The sequence below is a fragment of the Colletotrichum tamarilloi genome, assembly GCF_030869305.1.
Source record: "Colletotrichum tamarilloi strain Tom-12 chromosome Unknown Scaffold_64.1, whole genome shotgun sequence".
NCBI classification, from domain to species: Eukaryota; Fungi; Ascomycota; class Sordariomycetes; order Glomerellales; family Glomerellaceae; genus Colletotrichum; species Colletotrichum tamarilloi.
Window position 1 is genome coordinate 173,080 of NW_026849446.1, and position 20,100 is coordinate 193,179.

General features: G+C 37.8%; 4 protein-coding genes across 4 annotated transcripts; 3 read left to right on the forward strand and 1 right to left on the reverse strand.

The window, feature by feature from the left end:
- Positions 1 to 1,199: 1,199 nt before the first annotated feature.
- Positions 1,200 to 1,487, forward strand: CTAM01_11607 (uncharacterized protein; the record flags this gene model as incomplete). The annotated part of the gene is made up of 1 exon (XM_060527618.1): positions 1,200 to 1,487. The coding sequence occupies one exon, from the start codon at positions 1,200 to 1,202 to the stop codon at positions 1,485 to 1,487; it is 288 nt and encodes a 95-aa protein (XP_060377786.1).
- A 7,509-nt stretch (positions 1,488 to 8,996) lies between these two features.
- Positions 8,997 to 9,508, forward strand: CTAM01_11608 (uncharacterized protein; the record flags this gene model as incomplete). The annotated part of the gene is made up of 2 exons (XM_060527619.1): positions 8,997 to 9,167; positions 9,215 to 9,508. The coding sequence occupies 2 exons, from the start codon at positions 8,997 to 8,999 to the stop codon at positions 9,506 to 9,508; spliced, it is 465 nt and encodes a 154-aa protein (XP_060377787.1).
- Positions 9,509 to 10,159: 651 nt separating this feature from the next.
- Positions 10,160 to 10,820, reverse strand: CTAM01_11609 (uncharacterized protein; the record flags this gene model as incomplete). Its single annotated transcript, XM_060527620.1, has 4 exons — positions 10,160 to 10,324; positions 10,376 to 10,448; positions 10,531 to 10,679; positions 10,731 to 10,820. 4 exons carry the CDS (start codon positions 10,818 to 10,820, stop codon positions 10,160 to 10,162), a joined length of 477 nt encoding a protein of 158 aa, XP_060377788.1.
- An 837-nt stretch (positions 10,821 to 11,657) lies between these two features.
- CTAM01_11610 (uncharacterized protein) lies at positions 11,658 to 13,209 on the forward strand (the record flags this gene model as incomplete). Its single annotated transcript, XM_060527621.1, has 2 exons — positions 11,658 to 11,908; positions 13,113 to 13,209. The coding sequence occupies 2 exons, from the start codon at positions 11,658 to 11,660 to the stop codon at positions 13,207 to 13,209; spliced, it is 348 nt and encodes a 115-aa protein (XP_060377789.1).
- Positions 13,210 to 20,100: the final 6,891 nt, after the last annotated feature.

Here is a 20,100-nt window from a genome sequence, read left to right on the forward strand (position 1 = left end):
GTGAAAGAAGGCCGCAAATTTTGGCTTTCCAAGGATGGCTTTGGGGTTTTCCGGAGACTAGAATCTGCTTGTTGATTTTGATAATACCTCCGAGTGAGACTGCAATTTTGAAACAGATTAGACCATTATTGGCAGGGTGTGTTCATAGAAGCGGGTCGCATGCTATCAAGCCATGGCAACGGTTCCGTACTTTCGTCATGTCCCTTTCCTTTGCGCGTACGCGCATCTGCAAGAATCTCGTTGTACGTACTTCGCAGCCCGGTTCCAAGAATACCTCGAATGAAGGTCGTCCCTCTAAGTGCTGCAGGGATTGCAAATGGTGGAATGGATCTGTTTCCTCAAAGCTGTAGGTATTCCAGAATCTTCCCGAAACTTCATAGTACACTTTCAAAGGTAAAAAGCAGATTCGTGTTTCTGCAGCCCGAGTACCTCGATTCCAGAACAGATCCGATTCCAAGATCGCCTGCACTTCCGCCAGGTACCTCGATTCTGTTTCCTGTCTCCATAAGCATTCCAAAATCGTAGCACAGCCATGGCTTGCTGGACTGAAGGTACATCATAGACGTATCGTGGGTCTAGAAGACCGAGTTTGAGAGTGTGATGTCGCTAGCTCCAGTTCTGGATTGGAGACTCAGCAGGGGTCCGAAGTGATTGGGATGCCTCGGGCAAAAAGCTGGGAGTGGATCTGGAGGAGAGAGAGAACAACAGAGAACCGATGGGCTTCACTTGTGTCTGTGTACCTACTCTATCTATCGCTGGTCCAACGAAGAAGGGCGAGGACCCCCATTGGCCCCGCAAATTAAAGCCCAATCAAGAGACCTAGTCACCCTTCCGACTTTCCGTGGCTGTTGCCCTCTTTGCCCATGCGGCCTGTCAAGTTCATCATGCACAAGGCGCGAAGGCCATTCAATATGGTTGAGCACACCGCAGCAACTACATCGGGCTTTGGACCACAGTCACCCAAGGAATCGAACGACGATGATGTAGTCTATATAGGCACCTTCAAAGGTTTGCAGCGCCTTGCGACGTATTTGCATGACTAACAAGACTAGTAAAGGACACTTGCTGGCCGACCGACACGACCCGAAGAAGAACGGAAAGAAGTCGACTACCCAGTCGAGACCAAGCAGCATCGACGAAGCTGGGCTCTGGACTGACACGCCGTCGATACAGCGTCTACGTCAAAGATAGCCGCTGACATGACCTACAAATACATCAGGCTTGGAGAAACGAAGGATTCTGCCGGGTCGACTCGAGCTGTGTATGGGTTTTTCGATCGCGCAGGCAGGTTCCGTCGCCGTGCAGACATCGGGCAGTATGCCATTCCAGTGGATCTGGGAACCAGCTCGGGTGGTGCTCTTGTTACCCATGAACGAGTAGAGTATTCCTCACGCTTCCGAGGATTAACACATCGACAAGTCCGGAAAGAGTTTCATTACCAGCTGGGGAGGAAACTTTGTTCACAAACAGCTGATGGGGAGATATAGCTAAGCGATGCGGCTATGAGATATCCCTGTGAAGGGCTGCCGGCAGTCATACATCAGTAGGGGAAGCAAAGCAATATCCAAACTGACTTTGGTGAGAGGGGCTAGCGTAGCAGGACGCCGGTAAAATGCTGCGGCGGTACGGTCAGGTAGACGTAGGGAAACGCATCTGGGAACGGAGACAGTCAGCTCGTTACTAATGAGCTTGCTGCGCTGCTTCTCCGTGGCTCCTTGTGTACAGATTGATACAGACGAACCAAGAGTCGTTTGTGAAAGTTGCTTACATGGTCATGGTGTTATTCAGGGACTTGGAAGTATTGAGGAGCTGTGTGATTTACTAGTCACGGTCGGTTTGCCTTGATTGTGGCTCAGGTGTTCACATGCGTTCCAAGTTCACCGTCAAGGCCTCTGATTACCGCTACGTCGCGCCGCGCAGATTACCACTCAAACGGCAAGGGAACTTTCCAAAATTCTTAGCCTCGCTGGAACTCCTCCTTGATGAATGCACAGCCGGCGCGGGATACTAGAACCCATCTTCGCAATACTCGTATAGTACAGGACAACAATGAGCAACCCAAAGCGCCTCGGACGTGACGTCCAGAATACACGTAGCTTCAGTCTTGGCCAACGCATAGCTGATGCACTTGGTGATAACGGCGACGGCGAAATCACGACGTCATACCTCGCCAGGTCTGAGATCTGTATCGCGGAGCACTCACGTTGGAAGTAGTCTTTCGGCCTTCCTGCATCACCCCGAAGGGCAGGCCTTGGCGACCATGAATAAAGGTCTCCTCAGGCTGAGCCGCCCACCGGCAACCACATCGGGACAGACTGCCTAAGTGACAGTTGCCCCCTGGCTATCACCGAGTTGGCAACCGACCAGGGAGCAGCCACCGGCAGGGTGAGGGTCGCCTGGGCATTCATTCGCCTGGTCTGCGGGGTCATGGGGGTGGTACTCCCCGGTATGGCTGGCCCTGCCTCCGATGATTCGTCGACCCAGCCATCGGCTATGAGTTGCTTCCAAGTCCTTACATTTGGCGAACATGCCATACAAGAACAACCAGAATGCCAGTGTGCATACAGAGCCATCCAGATCCGAAAGAATCAGGGTCTATTGCGACTCCGGCTATAGAGCTATATTCTTAGGTTCTAACACCGGCTAGCTGCGCTAGCAGAAGGCTATCGCACCCATTATCTATAAATATAACCTTTAGGTCTCTAGATTCTCTATAAAACGCTTAATTACTATAATATAATCCCTTTAAAAAAATAATATATTTAAATATCTTTACGCTGCGCGCAGAGCCTTTTTAAAACTATTTCTACCCAAAGAGCCCACCTCGCTAGTACTCGCCTTAGCTCCTAACCCCGTGACTATCGTAACCTAACCCGTAATAGCTTTTAATAGCCGACCCTAAAAAAACCTCCTCGGATCCCTTGAGAAGTAACGCTCGCTATTTACTTATCTATCTACCTAATCTCCCACTTATAACGTCTTAGCCTCTACTAAACCAAGATCTACTTAGATCTAACGATTCGCTTTATTACTAAAACTTATTCTGTCTACTATGCTATAATCTATTTACGGTTTAATTTCTTAACTAGCGTATATTATAATCCTTTTAAAATAAGCTAGACTTTTCTTATGTACAAAATCTCTAGTACTAATATACGTAATAATATAAAAAATTTTTAATAATTTAATTACCCTTTTTAATAATAACCCTTATATTATTAACATAATAATATAATACTTTTACCTCTTAAACTACTAATAATCGCTTTATATAAATAGCGTATTATAGTTGCTAGAGCTAAAATAAAAAAAAGCCGTAAGCGTATTTTACCTACTTTTATATACTAAGGTATATATAGTAGTAGAGAAATATACTATTAACGGCCTTAAGGACCTCGTTATAAGTAAATTCAAGGCTACTACTGCATAGGTTTAAGATCCTAGCGACTTTCTATATACTACTAGCAAGGCCTATACCTCCACTATTAATACTAATTAGGGTTTATAAGACGCTATCCTCGAGGCGTTCGCTATACATAAAGACTTATTAAATAATAATAAAGCTAAGACAACTGTCAAGAGACTAGGCTTACTTACTTATGATCTTCTCATTTACTTCTATTAAGAAGGAAAATTGTAGTATTAGTACAATTTTACCCAGCTCGATCTTGCCTTTTATTGCCTCTTCTCTAGTCTTAGCGGATAGGTACTTATTTATTTATTGTATTAATTACGAATGAGAATGGCCCTAGGACTTTCAGACATAGCACTAAATATAGAACAAAATTTAAGAAATACTCTTACTTATAAGACCATGTCTATTTTTCTAAATATATTATTTGGCTACTTAACCCACGTAATAGTCTAGGCTAGCTAGTAAATGAGCAGAGTTATACACTATCTCACCCGTGCCATGCGCACAGAATAGCTAAGTAATTAGCACCTTTCATCGTACTTAATTCCTGCCCTAATATAAGTTAGATAAGGAGCTTGCGCTGCGGTTATCTTTAACTTGAGTAGGCATGGCCCTAATGAGTTTTTTAGTATACTAACTACACACATAAGAGACTACTTTGACATACTTACTTATGTAAAAATACTACCTAAGTAAAGCTACTTATGTAATATTATACTTAAGTAGAGCTATTTATGTATAAGTATACTTAAATAGAGCCGCTTGCGTAGGAATATACTTAAGTATATATCCGCTTATGTAGAGTTCTATATAAGTAAAACTATATACGTAGGAGTCCGCTTAAGTAAGCTCTTGGCCTAAATAATATAACTTAAATAGAAGAAGCTACGTACTAATTACTATTATTAGGGGTTAGTACCTTAAAAAATAGTATTTATAATTATAGTTTAGGATCCTACTTAGTAACTATCCTTAATTAATATAGTAGTTAAGAAACGGGCTAAATAAGAAATACTTAATATTTTATTTTACGCTAACTTTATTTTAGCTACTTAAAATACTTATATTCTTATTATATCTATATTATAACTAGTCCTTTTAACTTTTTTTTTTACTACGAACGTAAAAAAGAATACTAGAGATATATTAGTAGCTAATTTAATAAAGTATTGGTATAGACTAACTTCGCTTAACTTACTTACAAATATTATAATAATTACTGCTAAGAAAAAGCTTACGACTTTTAAATCTTAATACTTTGGACCGTCCGGCTTAAAATTAGTACCCTCTTTTATATATCTTTATATTAGCTCTATTATTATATAGCCTAGGTTACCTAAGTTTTTTTTACGGCTGCGCGGTTGATAAATTTCTTAGCTACTTAAATATTTTAATTAGTACTAAATTCGCTAATAAATAAGAAATTAAATAATACTTAGCCTAACCCTATTACTAAGGAATATTAAAATATAAGAATAATTACGTTAGCTATATTACGACCCTACTCTCTTAAAATAAACTAGTGCCTCGATTATATATTTACTTATAAGATAAAATAGGCTTTTATAAGAAGAGACTTATTATAAGATTATTATTAGGCGTTAACGATTAAGAAATAGGTTATTAATAACTTTTTATAATAATCGTAGTATGCGTTTATAAGTAATATAATAGTTCGCCTTATTATTATATATTTTATAAACTGAGATAATATTTGGGTACTAAACTAATTAAAATATCTTTGTTTACTGCGTAGATAATTATAAAAAGTAGCGGATATTTATGACGTAACTAAATATCCCTTTTTTTTTAGTAATAAGGATAAGATCGGTATTTTTTAGCGCTTACTTATATACGTACTAAAAGAATAAAACTTTGTATATTATAAACTTAATAGGTATAGAGCTAGACGGATTATATAATCTAGAGGTACTATACTTTAGGTAGTCGGTAGTAAAGTAAATTTAGAAGGTAGTATAGGCTATAATAATAGTTCTTATACTTATATTTAGTTAGTTAGGCTTAGACTTAGAAAGAATTTAGAGATAAATCTTATTTTTATTTTAGAGCTATAAAATAATTATTACGAATATTTTAAATAAGTTATCCTATAGTTAGTTACTTTAAACTTAGGAATTACAACGCCTAAGTATTCTAGCTTTTTTAATTCTAAGTAACTATCCTTCCGTATTGGTTAAAGCGCTCGATGGCAATCCCTTATTTATAAAAAGAAATAATAGAATATTAGCGGGGCTAAATTATAACTCCGGTATAATACTTATAAATTTAACTACTAACTATCGTATACTAGTATTATTCTTATCTTAGGTCTCTATATTAAGTATCTCTTTTTTTAAGTATACGAAAATAGTATAGAATAACTACTAAATCACCTCCGTATTAGTAAGTCCGAACTTAATTTTCTTATTAACGTAACTAGGTTATATTAGAGCGTCGTCTAAGTACTTAATATAGTTCGTTATTATAATAAGAACATAGCTATCCTACGAAGCTACGCTATTAAAGACGTTAAGTAATCTAAATAATAAAAGAGGTTTATAAGGCTTTAATAGGCTTTATAATATATCTGTACCTAAATTAGATTTATTATTATTAATATCGTAAGCTCGTATTATACTAACTACGTTAACGTCTTTAAGTAAAACGACGCAGCGCTAAGGAAAATCGGTAAATAAGGCCTTAAGCCTTATATTATTAATATTAGTAAAACTAATAATATAAATATCGAGACCGAAGCACCCGGTAACCAACATACTAAAGCTCGACTTTCCGGTTCTTAAATAGCCATATAATAAGTAGCCTTTCTAATATAGCTACTTACGATCGGTATACTAAAAAGAAGTATTAAAATCGAAAAAGTTATAAATATCGTCTAAGAGCGTTTACTTTAACTCTTCTTTTATAATAATAATTTAAATCGGCCTAATTTCTCAAGTTATAATTCTTTTCTAACCGTTATTATAATACTCAAAAATTAAAGTCTTATTTTTTAATATCTTTAGGTATTTAAAGCAGCATTCGCCCATAAGGTTTCATAAGACTTAAGAAGAACCGCTAACATAAAAAATAATCATTATCTTATAAAAAAATAGTACTACCTCGTTTTACGTACATTATAAATAGAGTAAATACCCTCTATACCAAAAATATACTCGTTCTCTCCACAGGGTAAATCAGAGGGGCTTCTTAGTTATTATATTACAGTCTAAATAAAACAAAGCTCGTCCTCGCCTACTATTAACGCTAATAAAAAATAAACAGGCCTTTTTAATAAAATCTTAAGAAGAGACCTAGTATTCAAGCATATCGTATATCTCATTAAAATCGTAAACGTCAGTTCTAAATACTAAGGAATATTAATACTATACTAAAATATTAAAAAAAAAGGACTACCAACTTAAGTAAATATCTACAAAGCCTCCCACAATATCGTATATAAATTTACTACTAAAAATAAGCAGTCCGCAGACGCATAATATTATAGCAAAGCTATCTAAAGTGCTATTAAGAAGCTAGTTTAACACCGCCATAGCGCTAGTAGAGCCAGGGAAGAAGATGTCCATTATGGAGACCCCAGTAGAACTCGAGTAATGCATGTTATTGAATGAAAGAAGGTTCTGGGAACTGAGATGATTGTCGAAGCAAACGACCCGATGGTAGGTCAGGTCGACTTGTCAACGAATTTAGCCAGTGATACGGTAGATAAGAGCTGGGTATGGCTGGGGCAATAGCATGTTTGAGAGAAGATGGGGCAGAAGAGAATTTTATAGCCCGTACGGCTACCATGACTTCTGCCAGAACCGCGGATAGAAGCCTTCTTGCCAGCCACTAAGTCAAGGACTGTGAGATGCAGCTACGGAGGTCTTACAAGGATTGGCATTTCCAAGGTTCTTGAGTGATGATCGATGGCTGTTTGTTGCTCGTCTCTGTACACCTATTCTGCAGGCCTGCAGCAACTCTCTGCTTCTCTGCTACTCGCTAACGATGCAAGATTGAGTGGAATGCGAAGTGCCTGTAAGTGTGCACCTTGCACTAAGTACTAGGAAGGATGCACTACACACCTCGCACTTGACTCTCGCTATTGCTAGAGGTTCATATTTGAGCTGAAGCTGCCGTTTAAGCATTTCTCCATCAGTCCACAGGAGACCAGCCGCATTGGAATCACCGGAACGACAACTGCAGACATTAGAACTTTGGATATTAGATGACCAGCCCTTTTCCTCGACCCAGAACGCCACTAGTCGCAGAACAAAGCCTACCATAGTCTTCACTCACAACACCATTTATGATGACCTAGGTTCCGCATAGTTGTGCCAAGCGTAGTCGCTGGAAGTAATTTGACCTTGTCACCACGCTCGCCATATAGTCAGGCGGTAACCAGTCAGGGAAGTGGGTCAGAAATATTCTCTCAATCAGCTTGTTCACCAGTTTTATCCACTTCCTCATAGGATCGGGTGACGTCAATTCAACAATCAATAGAGCTTATTGAAACAGACGCGGTAAACGTGCGCCCCGCAGTCGAAGATGAGTCTGGCTGTTCCTGGGCATAAATAAGATAACCAATCTTTTCATCATGTAGCAATGCTTCACATAGAGGAGAAACGTGATATCTCGAACCAACCAATAGCCTTTCATTTCTTCAGTGCGCCAAAACGTGCACCATGCACCTGCACGGCTTCTGAGTGCTCCACAAGGGCACTTCGATTGGAGTGCTTAGAAGTGTGCACTCCATCTGCACTTCACAATTTGGTGCACATTTTAGTGCACCATGCACACCTGAGTGCACTATCAGACTTAAATTGTGGGGACATCACATCCTAGTATCATTGGGAGAGAAAGTCGCCTCATCGTTGATTGCCACGATGCTACTATAAGATGTTTAATTGCATAAGAGGAGTAAGGACGTAATGACTGAAGCGTTTATGCAGAACATTCACATGTTTTATGATGAAAAAGCGATGCTTCTGCTACAGTGAGTGGCTTTGTTCGAGGGCCTTTATAGATGGTATTTTGCCTATCTCCTCCTACATGAAGTCCCAGTCTTTACGGAATCTTCGACTTGGTTCCAAATCGACCGAGAACCGGGCGATACAGTTGAAGAGATCACAATGGTTTTTGCCGTGGCGGATTGATTTTTGCATCTTGTGCAAATCCAACCCTCAGATGTCACGCCTTCTGTGCAATATTGACAACCAGGCATGGTTCCGACTCAATTTCGTTCTGCGACGTCAGCACGGCCTTAAGCGACGTCCTTCGGGTAGCGACTCACTTCTCGTGGTTGGGGATTTTCGGTCAATGACACCTCAGCTGCGAGGTCACAAGGGGTGGGCTGAGCACAATCTATATATAGCCCAGACGTGGCAAACCCGAATATGCGTGTGACTAGCAACAGGATCGCTTAAACGCACTAATGGAAATCCAATCGCCGAGGAACAACCTTTTTACGGGGTTGTTGGGCCTCAAGGTGCCACGAGGCTGCGAGCCCAGCATGCACTACGTCGGGTACATCGATCAGCGGAGGTTTTCTCGCCCTCGATGTGGACGGCTTGCATCAACAACCATGGCGACAGCAGCCTCTAACGACGGAACGGTCGATATCTTCAACGACACTGGAGCCTTTTACTTCGAAGACGAGCAATTCGGCAAACTGGTTCAGGAGGTGGATGATCTTGGGCTCTCCGCCAGTCGCGAAAGTTGGAAATTTTTCGCACATATGATTAATGCAAACTCTGTAAGCAGGTAGGCGTCGTAGCCCATTCTTGACTAACTCTCGAGTAGACTGTGCGCCGAATACTTCAGGGATTCCTCGAATCACCCAACCCGTACAGCTGCCATACCTTCGGTCCTGAGCCTCTCCAGGTTTTCTGCTTTTGGCCCAAGCCAGATCAGTCACATCGTCTGGTCTTGTCCTTATGGAGTCCAGGAACAAGGCTGGTGCTGTATCAGGGAGCACACAAGGCATCGCTCAAGGCTGTCCCAGCTTCAAACGGTCTATTTGAAGTACCTGGTGCGTCCTTGAAAACCCACGGCTCCAAGCCTGTGCCCTTAGATATGCCCAAGGGTGGCATGTGAGTGCAAAAAGACTGTGTAATCTATGCCATGCTGACATCCACTTGAACAGCATGATTACGGACGTACGACTCCCATTCGAGAGGACAGCGGGCTTCACGATCACATACGGTATGGAGAGGACAACTGCAGAACGCGACAATGCGTTTAGAGCCGAGATAAATGATCAATGAGCATGTGCAGCCATTTCCAATTATTCTAGAAGCGTCATCTCTCCCTGCGCTCGAGGCTGCCTCAACGATACTTCAAGATTCGGTTGTTCAGACACCAACATCAGTTCGGAAGCCACGCCTGGGCAAAACGATAGCGAGTTTCGCCCTGCGTTAGTGGGATAGTTGGACCATAGCGGAGTAGGAAATTCCGACATTTGACTCTGCCAGTCGATGTTGGAAGGTAGAAAAAGGGGCGGATGGAGCTGTATATTATTGGAGGACTTTGCGTCGTATGCAGTGCGTAATACTGGGTTCCGAATTGCAAAGGTTACGTCGTCAAGCCGAGGAGATAAGCCGTCACCTCCTATGTCGAGAGCTATGTCCGCTTTTGAAGTAGTAAAACCTGGACATTGCAATGCGTCTGTACTGACGACTTTAGTTCTGTCCACGCGCCTCGAAGTGCGATCCACATTCTCGCACGTATGCTCGATCTGGTTTCGTTTTACTTGTAAGTCCTTCTTAGCTTCGGCGCATAGCCGGAGGCATCTCCGTTTTGTATACGATCGTTGATGTTGAGGTCCGCCTTTTGTGCACTTGTGAGTAATGTATTTGCGTGCTCTGGTGAATGTACTGGAACAAAATTGGCAAAATTCTTTGCACTGATAATCTGGCTACGATGAGCTAGCGAAAAGCAGAGATGTGATAATGGCGGTCTTACGAATTGTGTAGTGTCGTTCAAGATCTTGCTTTCTTGCCAGTACAGCTTGACATTCTGGACATGCAAACGTCTTCTGTGGGTAGGATAAGTCCACCTCGTCAATCGGTCCTTGGTCTTGGGGTATCGATTTCGCTTTGTCTGCCGCAAAAACTGACGGCTGGGCATCGTTGGCGGATTCGACAGCTTTCGGGTCGGTTATCAGTATTGAGGAAGTGCAGGTGTCTGTCGAAATGGTGATGTTAGGTGTTGGATCATGATGGGCGAAGAGATCGTGTAGCCTAGTGAGCATTGCCGCAATTTCGGCCTGGTTGAAATAATTAACTAGTGTTTTTGGCCAATGAGTTCACCTTCTTACCTGGTAGTGCCAGACATGCTGTTGTAACAGGTCCGGCGTTGAAAACTGTAGCGAACACACATGGCACTGAATGTTGAGGACCTCAGTCATCATGACAAGTAAAGACAAAGTAGGCTGACGAAGAAAGATGGATGATTGGAGCAAGCAACTATCCTTCCTTTCTCCTCACATAGATTTGGTTATCAAAAACAGACCGTCACGTGAGATCTAAGTTGTAGACCAATTGTAGTCCTACACAGAATGCCCCACCGACCATGCTACGGCATGGGTCTTGTTGTCATCAGATGATAGGTCCGCCTTTCTCGAGTACGATTGTTTGGAGAAAGTCTTGTGGATTCACTGCTTCTGTTTCTATTGGCTTATCAGTCGCCAAGCTGAGCATAGCAAGAAACCCAGGCGAACTGCACGAACTCCACTAAGCTTTGACACAGGCACTCGGAGTATTCGCCGAATCGCTGGCTCAACGTCAGTGTTAGACTCGCAGCTGTCAGGTGCACAAATCCATGCACTTAGTCGAGCGAGAAGTGCACAGATTTAAGCACCTCGTTTAGATTTGTGGATCGGCTGTGTTTTCGATGTTGTAAGACGCGTACGAGGAGGGTCCGTGTCCTGAACACTATTGACAATGCTTCTAGTTGAGCCTGTGCTTTAGCACAGAGCAGTGCTATTCTTTAGAAGACCGCTGAGATGAGCGAGTTCCCGATGCCTTGATGCTGTCTTGGTTGAATACGGAAGGTGTCGACTTCAAAGACCGAGGTTGTAGAAATTTCCCTCAACCACAGTTCACATAGTCTATTTAAAAACCAGGTTTCCTATTCTTTTTTGCCAATACGTACGTTGTTCTCATCAGACAGTGTGGAATGCAAAGCCATGCTCGATTCTTTTCTCGACACTCTCGGAACCATTCGATACGAGTCCACTCACAACATGGACTCTTCCGGTTTGCTTCATTATAGAACTGCGAAGCTGAGAATACAGCGAATTGACAACATCACTCTGAGCACGGAAGGCAAAGAGCTTCTGTACGTCACGCCTCACGGCTTCATCGGCGGGACGGGCTTGGTATCAGCATATCTGATGCAACAGGATATTATGGATGAGCGGCTTGAAATCATCCATCATTCCACCAAGCCCATTTGCAATCACGCGTGGCACTTCCAAACCAGAGTCGGCAGCTTGTAAGTGTTCCGCCCGCGGTCTAGACAATGGCCTAACTTGCAGAAGTCAAGTCACTTTTACGTCGCAATGGCAAGAGTTTGCTCAGTTGCGCAAGTACGTATCCCGTGAAGGACCTCGATACATAGCAACCACAAGCTTCCCTCGGACACCTGGGGAAGTGATTGTCCAAATCCTTCCTTCTCAGCGAATCATGGGCAGAGCAGCTCAAACATGGTTCAGTCACCGGGACTCGCCCATTCTATGCTCGATAGACATTGATATCCAAGAACACGATCGAATCGTTGTTTTCCAGCCACAAAATCGCAGACTAGCGCCAGTGCTATCTCAGGCCTTGCCAGTCGCAACGACTGCTTCAGATGAATCAGCTGCGCAGACAAACTTGTGGTCTGTCACCAAGCCTGATTATGAAGCCGTGATGTCGACGGAGGAAGGACCCTGAATGAAGATGGAAGAAGACCATGTTCTTGAGAACACACCACCTTTGACAACAACCGACGGTGATTCTTGCGAGGCATACACCGTAGCCGGCAATCGGATTATCGATAACGCCGACTCTTCTGCGGAAGCAATTGAGCAGTGTCGTGTACACCCGCTCGGAACACGCACGCAACAAGATCCTCAGAGACATGATCAGAATATCATTCCTGCAACATCAGGACTACACACAAGCGTTGGTCATCCGCAAGGCTCCGCGCGTCGCGAGGATGCCGAGAATGATAGGTGCATCGTTGTCAGGCCCTGGTAGCAATGTGAGCAGTCTCGTGATTTATTTGTTTCTATATGAGTGGATTTTGAAGCCGTTGACGGCGATGGGAGTCAATATGAGGGTGATGCAAGGGCAAGGCTGGTCGGTTCATAGTGTATTGCTTTTCGGTTGTGCGAAGCAGGGCGTATCAAAGTGATGCCTGTTTGTTTGAAGTGGAGTGGCATGTGAGGAAGCACAGACCGATGCACCAAATCAATGGTACAATGCAGCCTTTCGTTCTCATATCCAATGCTTCTTGGGCGTTCTGGCTTTGTGCATGGACGGGCATTGGTGGAAAGGGCAGTGCCAAGGGGGAAATAGCAGCGTCCTCCAGTGCGTCCGACCAACCCGATAAGCCCGGTCCCTGTCGGCCTCGGCGCGTACCGTACGATGACCCAAGTTAGTAACCTAAAAAAGGACATGCCAAGTGACTGCTAGCCTCGTTTATGGCGCATCAGCGCCAAATCGAGTGCAGCGAGCGGGTTCCCCATTCGTTCAGTGAGGCGTTCTGATGACACGCTCTTCGCACTTTCGGGGCTAGAGGCCCTCGACTAATTAAAAGATACTTTTACCCTGACCTTGGCCATCTTTCCTGTCCCCAGCCTATTCGGTTGATTGTATTGGAAGGCTAGTGGTAGGTAGTATGTACTACTCACGCGTGGTTGTACGGCTATCGTGCCCTATATAGCCCAGGAAGTGGGCGATACTTGATTATTATCTTTATAAAGCTATAGTAATACTATTACGCACGGCTACTTATGTTTTTATACCTCTACTCGCTAGTCCTTATATCCGTCCTAACTAGAAAAATAGGGTGCGATGATTTAATAGGAGAGTCCCCGGTTATAACCCTTTATTTCTAATAATAATATTCCTTATTTATAGTCTCCTCGTTACTCTTATAAATAAATAATCGATTCTTAGTTAAATAACGCCCTATAGCCCCGCTTCTGCCTCGCGTATATTAACCCGCTTACTTTTTATTCTCTAATTTAGTAAGTATACTTATCCTTATTAAAAAATTAGATTTATTTACTAATTAAGTATAAGAGAGCTTTAATAAGGAGTATAATATATAAGGTAACGTAGTTTATACTAGGTAGGGGCTTATACTTAACTGAGAGTTTTTTAAGAGTAATATAGTAGTAATAATAAATAAACCGTCCGTTGGTTGTAGTAACGTAGGGCGTAGCCTAAATAGTAATTTTAGGGTTATTAGCGATTTTAGTAATATATTTATTAATTTGGGTAACCGTTTGATAGAGTCCCCTTCTTTTTTTGTTATTACTTTTACTAATAAGGCTAATTTTATATTATACTTACTTATAAATAATAATAGCTAAGATTAGTACTCTAAAATTATCTTATCTATATTGTTATAAATTATTCCTCTTTATAAAGTCTAACTCTACGGGTTATTTACGTATTCGTCTGAACTAAGTAAGGAGTATAATTTGGGGGGGAATATGTTCTTATATTCCTATAAATCGCCTCTATTTTTAGAAATATTATTTTGCGCATTGCTATTGTATTAAGTATCGAATTTATTTCTAACCGTATTAATATTATTGGTAGTAATAACGCGTATTAGCTACTTATCCTCGGCCCTACTCTAATTAAAAATAATATTATATACGAACTATATAAAGCTATTTATATTACTAGTTTAATTAATTTTAAGCGCCGTATTGTAAGTATTTATAAATAAAAAGTGCTTTTAAGAAGTAATAAATAAAAGAGCGATATTATGGATAAAATTATTAAGATCTTGGTAGCGCTCTTTGTATTTCGTAGTAAAAAGTTCTTCGAGGTATTTACGATTCTTAGCGTATTTTATAGTAATAATAATATTAGTAAAATAGGCATCCTTATCGAGGAGTAGGATTATAATTATATTAAACCGCTGCTAATAGTTACCCTATATTATTTTTAGGTTGTGAAAGTCTAGCTTAGCTATTCGTCTCTAGGCCTTATTTTTCTTATATATTATTTTTAGTAGCTAGAAGGCGGGTATTTTGTAATTCTTTTTTAGGTATTAATAGTAGTTAAATCGTTGGTTAGGTAGTCGAGTCCGTTAAGTATACGGGCGGATAGTAAAAATAGAATTAAATATATAAAGTTCGATACGTATATTTATATAAAAGGAGAATATATAGAGAGAGAGGATGCTATAGTAAAATGGATAGCCGATTTAGAGGTTGGGTAGTAGAGAAGGTCCTATTTTTAAAATTAGGGGCTTCTTATATATAACGGATAATATAGTCTAGTTATTAGCTAGCCTTAGTACTAATTATAACCCGTTTAATGAGCAAGCGCGCGCTCTTTTTAAATATAGGCGCTAAACTAGCGCTACTTATCTCCGGTCCGATATATAGGTATAAGTACCTTACTGGGCATTTCCTTAATAAGGTCTCGATAATTACTTATAATACCTTACCTTAGCCCGTATTAGAGCCATAAAGGACCCCCGAAGCTATACTACCTTACTTACTTACCTTTATTATTAAAATAGGATAAGTTCCCTTAGTAGCGAATTAACTTAGGCTTTTAGCAACTCTATTAATCTATAACGGCATATAGACTAGGTTAAAGCAGAATACTAAGAGAATAGCTAATTAGCTAAGTAAAATAAGACCTATATAGTAACGAGAGTAACAATATTACTAACTCCTAGTAATTTTAAGCTTACCGAAGTTATTAAGGCTTTTTTTAACGTATCCCTCGCCTCGTTACTTAATACTCGTCTTATTTTCGCCTACTACCACTAACTACATAATACTAACTCTACTATAATTCCTTTACTATATAAAATTAATAAGTAGAATATAATTAGTATAATATAGCGTACGTAGGACGTAAACTTTATTCTATACGTTCTTCTTAATAACTATCCCTATAACCCGAGACCTACGCAGTTTATACTTTTATAAGTTCAGTATAGTATTTACTATGATCCTACTAATAATAACTACGTTCTAATTAATAAATTATATATAGATTTCTATTTTACTAACTTATATTCTTTAACGAGCTACCGTTACTTATTATATAACTAGACCGAGGTAATTAAGCCCGGTATATAAAGAATTTTGGTAGAGTTTAAGAATCTTATAGCTAAGTAATATATCGCTAACTTCTTAATATAATAAAGGTAATTTACTATTACTTTATATAAAGGCTTACTTAGCTTTTTAGCTTTTACTAAGCGCCTTATGTCTAGTAAGAAGTAAAAAACTAGTAAGTAATAAAAACGGGAGGGGGGAGAGGTAAAAGTCGTTCTAACTACGGTTATAAACGTAATACGTAAATTAACTAACGCTATTATTACTGATAGTACTAAAAGCCTTAGTCTTACTATTCTAACTTCGTAAAAAATTACTTAAACGGGTAGTATATTACTTCTTAACTTTACGGATAGAGGAGTTACCGTTGTCCGTTCTAAATAAGTTAAAAACAACGAGGTTAGTTATTTATTTCTAAGTAGAGGGGCTAGCGGGGTTTCTAAGTATAGTAATTAAACTACTTATAGACTTTATTAGCTTAAGTAAATTACTAATATATTATTAACTAGTCTCTTTACTAACTACTACTTAGCGTTATTAAAAAAAGTTATAGTAAAAGTAATTAAATATAAAAATAAAACGTCTAAAAACCTAATAAAATACGTATCGATTTAAAAATAGAAAAAAGTATTTTTAAAAAAGCTATATTATATATATTTTTACCCTAAAAACGAATAATATATCGGTCTTTTACTAAAAATAAATAGCTAAATATAGTTACTCTAAAGGCCTTTAATAGCCGCGTTTTTATTATACTTATTAAGTAGCTTCTCCTATCCCTCTACCGTAAGTTTATTTTACTATTTAAAGCTAGTAACAGGTAAAAAATACTTTATAATACGTTATCCGCCCTTACTTACTTTATGGATTATTAGGTTATTTATAATAATATTAAACTAGCTAATATTGCCTATTTACCTAAGCGCGGCGCTATTTTTTTAGATTTTAAACTAGCTATGATAATAAATAAAAAGGAGCTACCTAGTAATACCCCTTAATATATCCTGCCTAACCTTATTATATAACGAATACGAGGGACCCCGGGAGACGTATAAGCTTTAGGTATTATAATACTCTATATATTAAAAAAAATTACTTTTTTAAAAAAAACTATAAGAGGTTAGCTTATCTATAATATAATAAATTAATATGGGAAAGCTCGTAAGTACTTATTAAGCTAGCTTAATTATATTACTAACGCTAGGGTTAAGTTAGATCGGTTTAATATAATAAAAAAGACCGTTTTTAAAATACTAAAACCTAGAATTAATTCTAAACTCTATATTTTATAAATCGTAGCTAGCGTTAAAGATTTAAAAAAACCTTAAGTATTAAATTTTACTTTTTAAATTTATAACCGTACTTAATTAGGGATAAAGGAAAACTATCTAAGGTAAAAGATTTTATAAAAAAAAAAGCTTAGTAAATAGCGTCTAACTAGCTAGCTTCCCTAATATATTTAGGGAGCTATATATAACTAGGTAGTTTCGATTATTATAATCGGCCGTACTATTTTTTAACTTTACGAGTTCTATTTACTACTAAGACTTAGTTTTAAATTAATAAATATTAGAGCTAAGATCTCTTCCTAATTTATAATCTTTAATAACGTTTATAAAGTTAAATAGTCTTCTAAGCTTTTTTTTAAATATAGCTTTATAACTTTATTATGTAAAAGTTTTTATAAAAATACTTTATATATACTTTACTTAAGTAAGTACGACTCTTATATATTTATTAATACGCTTATTATATACGTAAAAGACTATTTTAGTATATTTATTTAGGTAAAATACTATTTAAGTAAAATTACTTACGTATAAATATGCTTAAATAGAGCTGCTTACGTAAGAATATACTTAAGCGTACGTAAAAGTCCGCTTAAGTAGGCTTTCGGTCTAAATAATATAACTTAAATAGAAGAAGCTACGTACTAATTAATACTAATTTTAAAAATATAATTCGTAATAAAGCTAAAAACGGAGAGCGATAAAAATAAGTATAGAAGAAGATATAATAATTATTTAATAAAAGTATATACTAGGAACTAGCTTATATTATTTACCTCTTTCTTAGCCTCTTTTCCTACTTAACTATAATTTTCTAATACTAAAAAATAGCTTACTCGCTTCTATCTAGTTTCTTAATAATCTATAACTACTCCTTTTTTTCTTAAATCTATACGTAAAGACGTAGTTCGTCTAAATATATTTAACGTAAATACTTAGTTATTCTAGCCCTATTTTTAAAAATTTTTAAGCTAATGCTAAGATCCGAGCTATTACTTTCGCTTTCGCTTTTATTAACGCCCTTATTATTATTATTATTTAAGTTATCTAAGCTCTCGTCGTTTTTAACTATCTTAGTATTTAACGGCTTAATAACTACTTTTACTATATAATTATAGTTCTTTACGCTATAGGAACTATTCTTACTCCTACTCGTTACGTTATATAAAAGCTTAGTAGTATGGTCCTTAATAAGCTTAATGAATAAGTAAAGAATATCTAATCCTTTTTAATTATTAAATAAATTAGTCATATTCCTAGCGAGAGCTTAAATAGTATCGCTTATCTATAGTAAAAGTTTAGTAAAAAAGCCGTACGTATAGTATATAACTAAGTATAAACTTATTAAGGTAGTAATAAAAGGGGAGGGTACTTAGTTAGAACTTTTAAAGCTAGTTTTTTTAAAAAAGCGATGATTAAAGAGAAGTAAAGTTATTTTAGTTATAATTAGTAGTCGTTACCTCTATTAAAATAGTAATATGTACAAAGTCCTAGCTTATAGAACTAGTAATACTATCTTACTATTAATATCTCGTAATCTCCTTTGTTTAGATAAGCGAAGGCTATAGCTCTCGTAATTATTTTTAATAGCCCCGCAACCTCGTTTTCCCTAATTAATAATAGTATTATTATTTTATAAAAAGATAGAGGCGTAATTAGAGGGTAGAATAAAAAGTATAATAACCTCTATTTTAGGGTCTTCTACCCTATTTAATAGGACGGTAGAAGCGTTAATTAAGAAACTAGGGGTAGAGCTTATTATAAAAGGCAGATAAACTATAGAGTTAGGTATTACGGGATAGTTTTTAAAGAAAATTTATAATACGGATATTTTTACTGAATTTTAAAACGTAAATTTAGGTCTTAGGACTACTAATTCTATAATACGGGTCTTATTATAAGTATTATTATAAGAGTTACTAAGTTTATTATTAATTAAGCTATTAGTATTATAGCTTTAACGGGGTTTACTGCTCTTATTTATCTCTTTATCTATAACGACTAAATAATATTCGTTAGTCCTAACTTATTTCGTATTTTAAATAAGGGTCGCTTACTTATATTCTTATTATTAATAAGAGAACTTATTAAGTAGAGTTATCTTATTATACGTTTAACTAAGCTAGAAGCTATAAAAAGGTTTTTAAGTAAAGAATTTACCTTTTTTTAAAAAGCGAGTTTTATAAAATAGTTAAGTAAGGGTATATAAAGTAATTAGTATTTTAAGTATAGCTAGATATTACTAAGAGAGAAGGATCCGGTTGTTACTGTTATAATATTATCTATCCTAAAAGGTAATATTAAAGCCTATATAGTATATACGATCTCGGCTATATTAAGACTTTTAAACTAATTAAAATTAGGGTTAAAATTAAAAAAGTTATAAAAATCGCTTATTAATCGTTAGTTATTATTTAAAAAAAGGAATATAATAAAAGCATACTTAACGTATAACTAATTATTTAGGCTTACGCTACCCCTAAATTTTTAATATTTTATTTAAGCGTAGTTAAGCTAGTTAGTAAGAGGGGTAATTATAGCTACTACTACTCTCTACGCTCTTATTAGTATTTTAATTATATAAGCTTCTACTACGCTCTATTTTTTCATAAAGCCTTCCTATAAACTCGATATCTAACTATCTAAACTATAGCTTAACTATCGTTAGTTAGAAAAGAAACGTAAAGTTAAGTGTTTTAGTATAAACTAGTTAGTATAAAAATAAAAAAAGGAGGGTATTATATAGGACGTTCGTTATCTATATAGTAATAAGTCCCTATTTAGGAGCACGATAGCTAAGCTAAATAATCCGCTTATTAACTTACCGAGGAGCCTATAGCTTCTATACTTACGTTAGAACTCGAAGCTAGGGAAAGTTAGTATACTAACGTAACGTAATTACTTAGTTATATAGAGTCTTAAATAGTAAAATATTCCTTTCTAAGCCTAGCCAATATCCTTAAAATATTAATAAGCTCCCCCCGCATTTTATTATTACTATTTCGTCTTATTAAAAAATAGCTATAATAGCGGACTTACCGGGCTAACTATTTACTAAGGGACGTATAAAACTATAGCCCTAAGCCTATAACTAA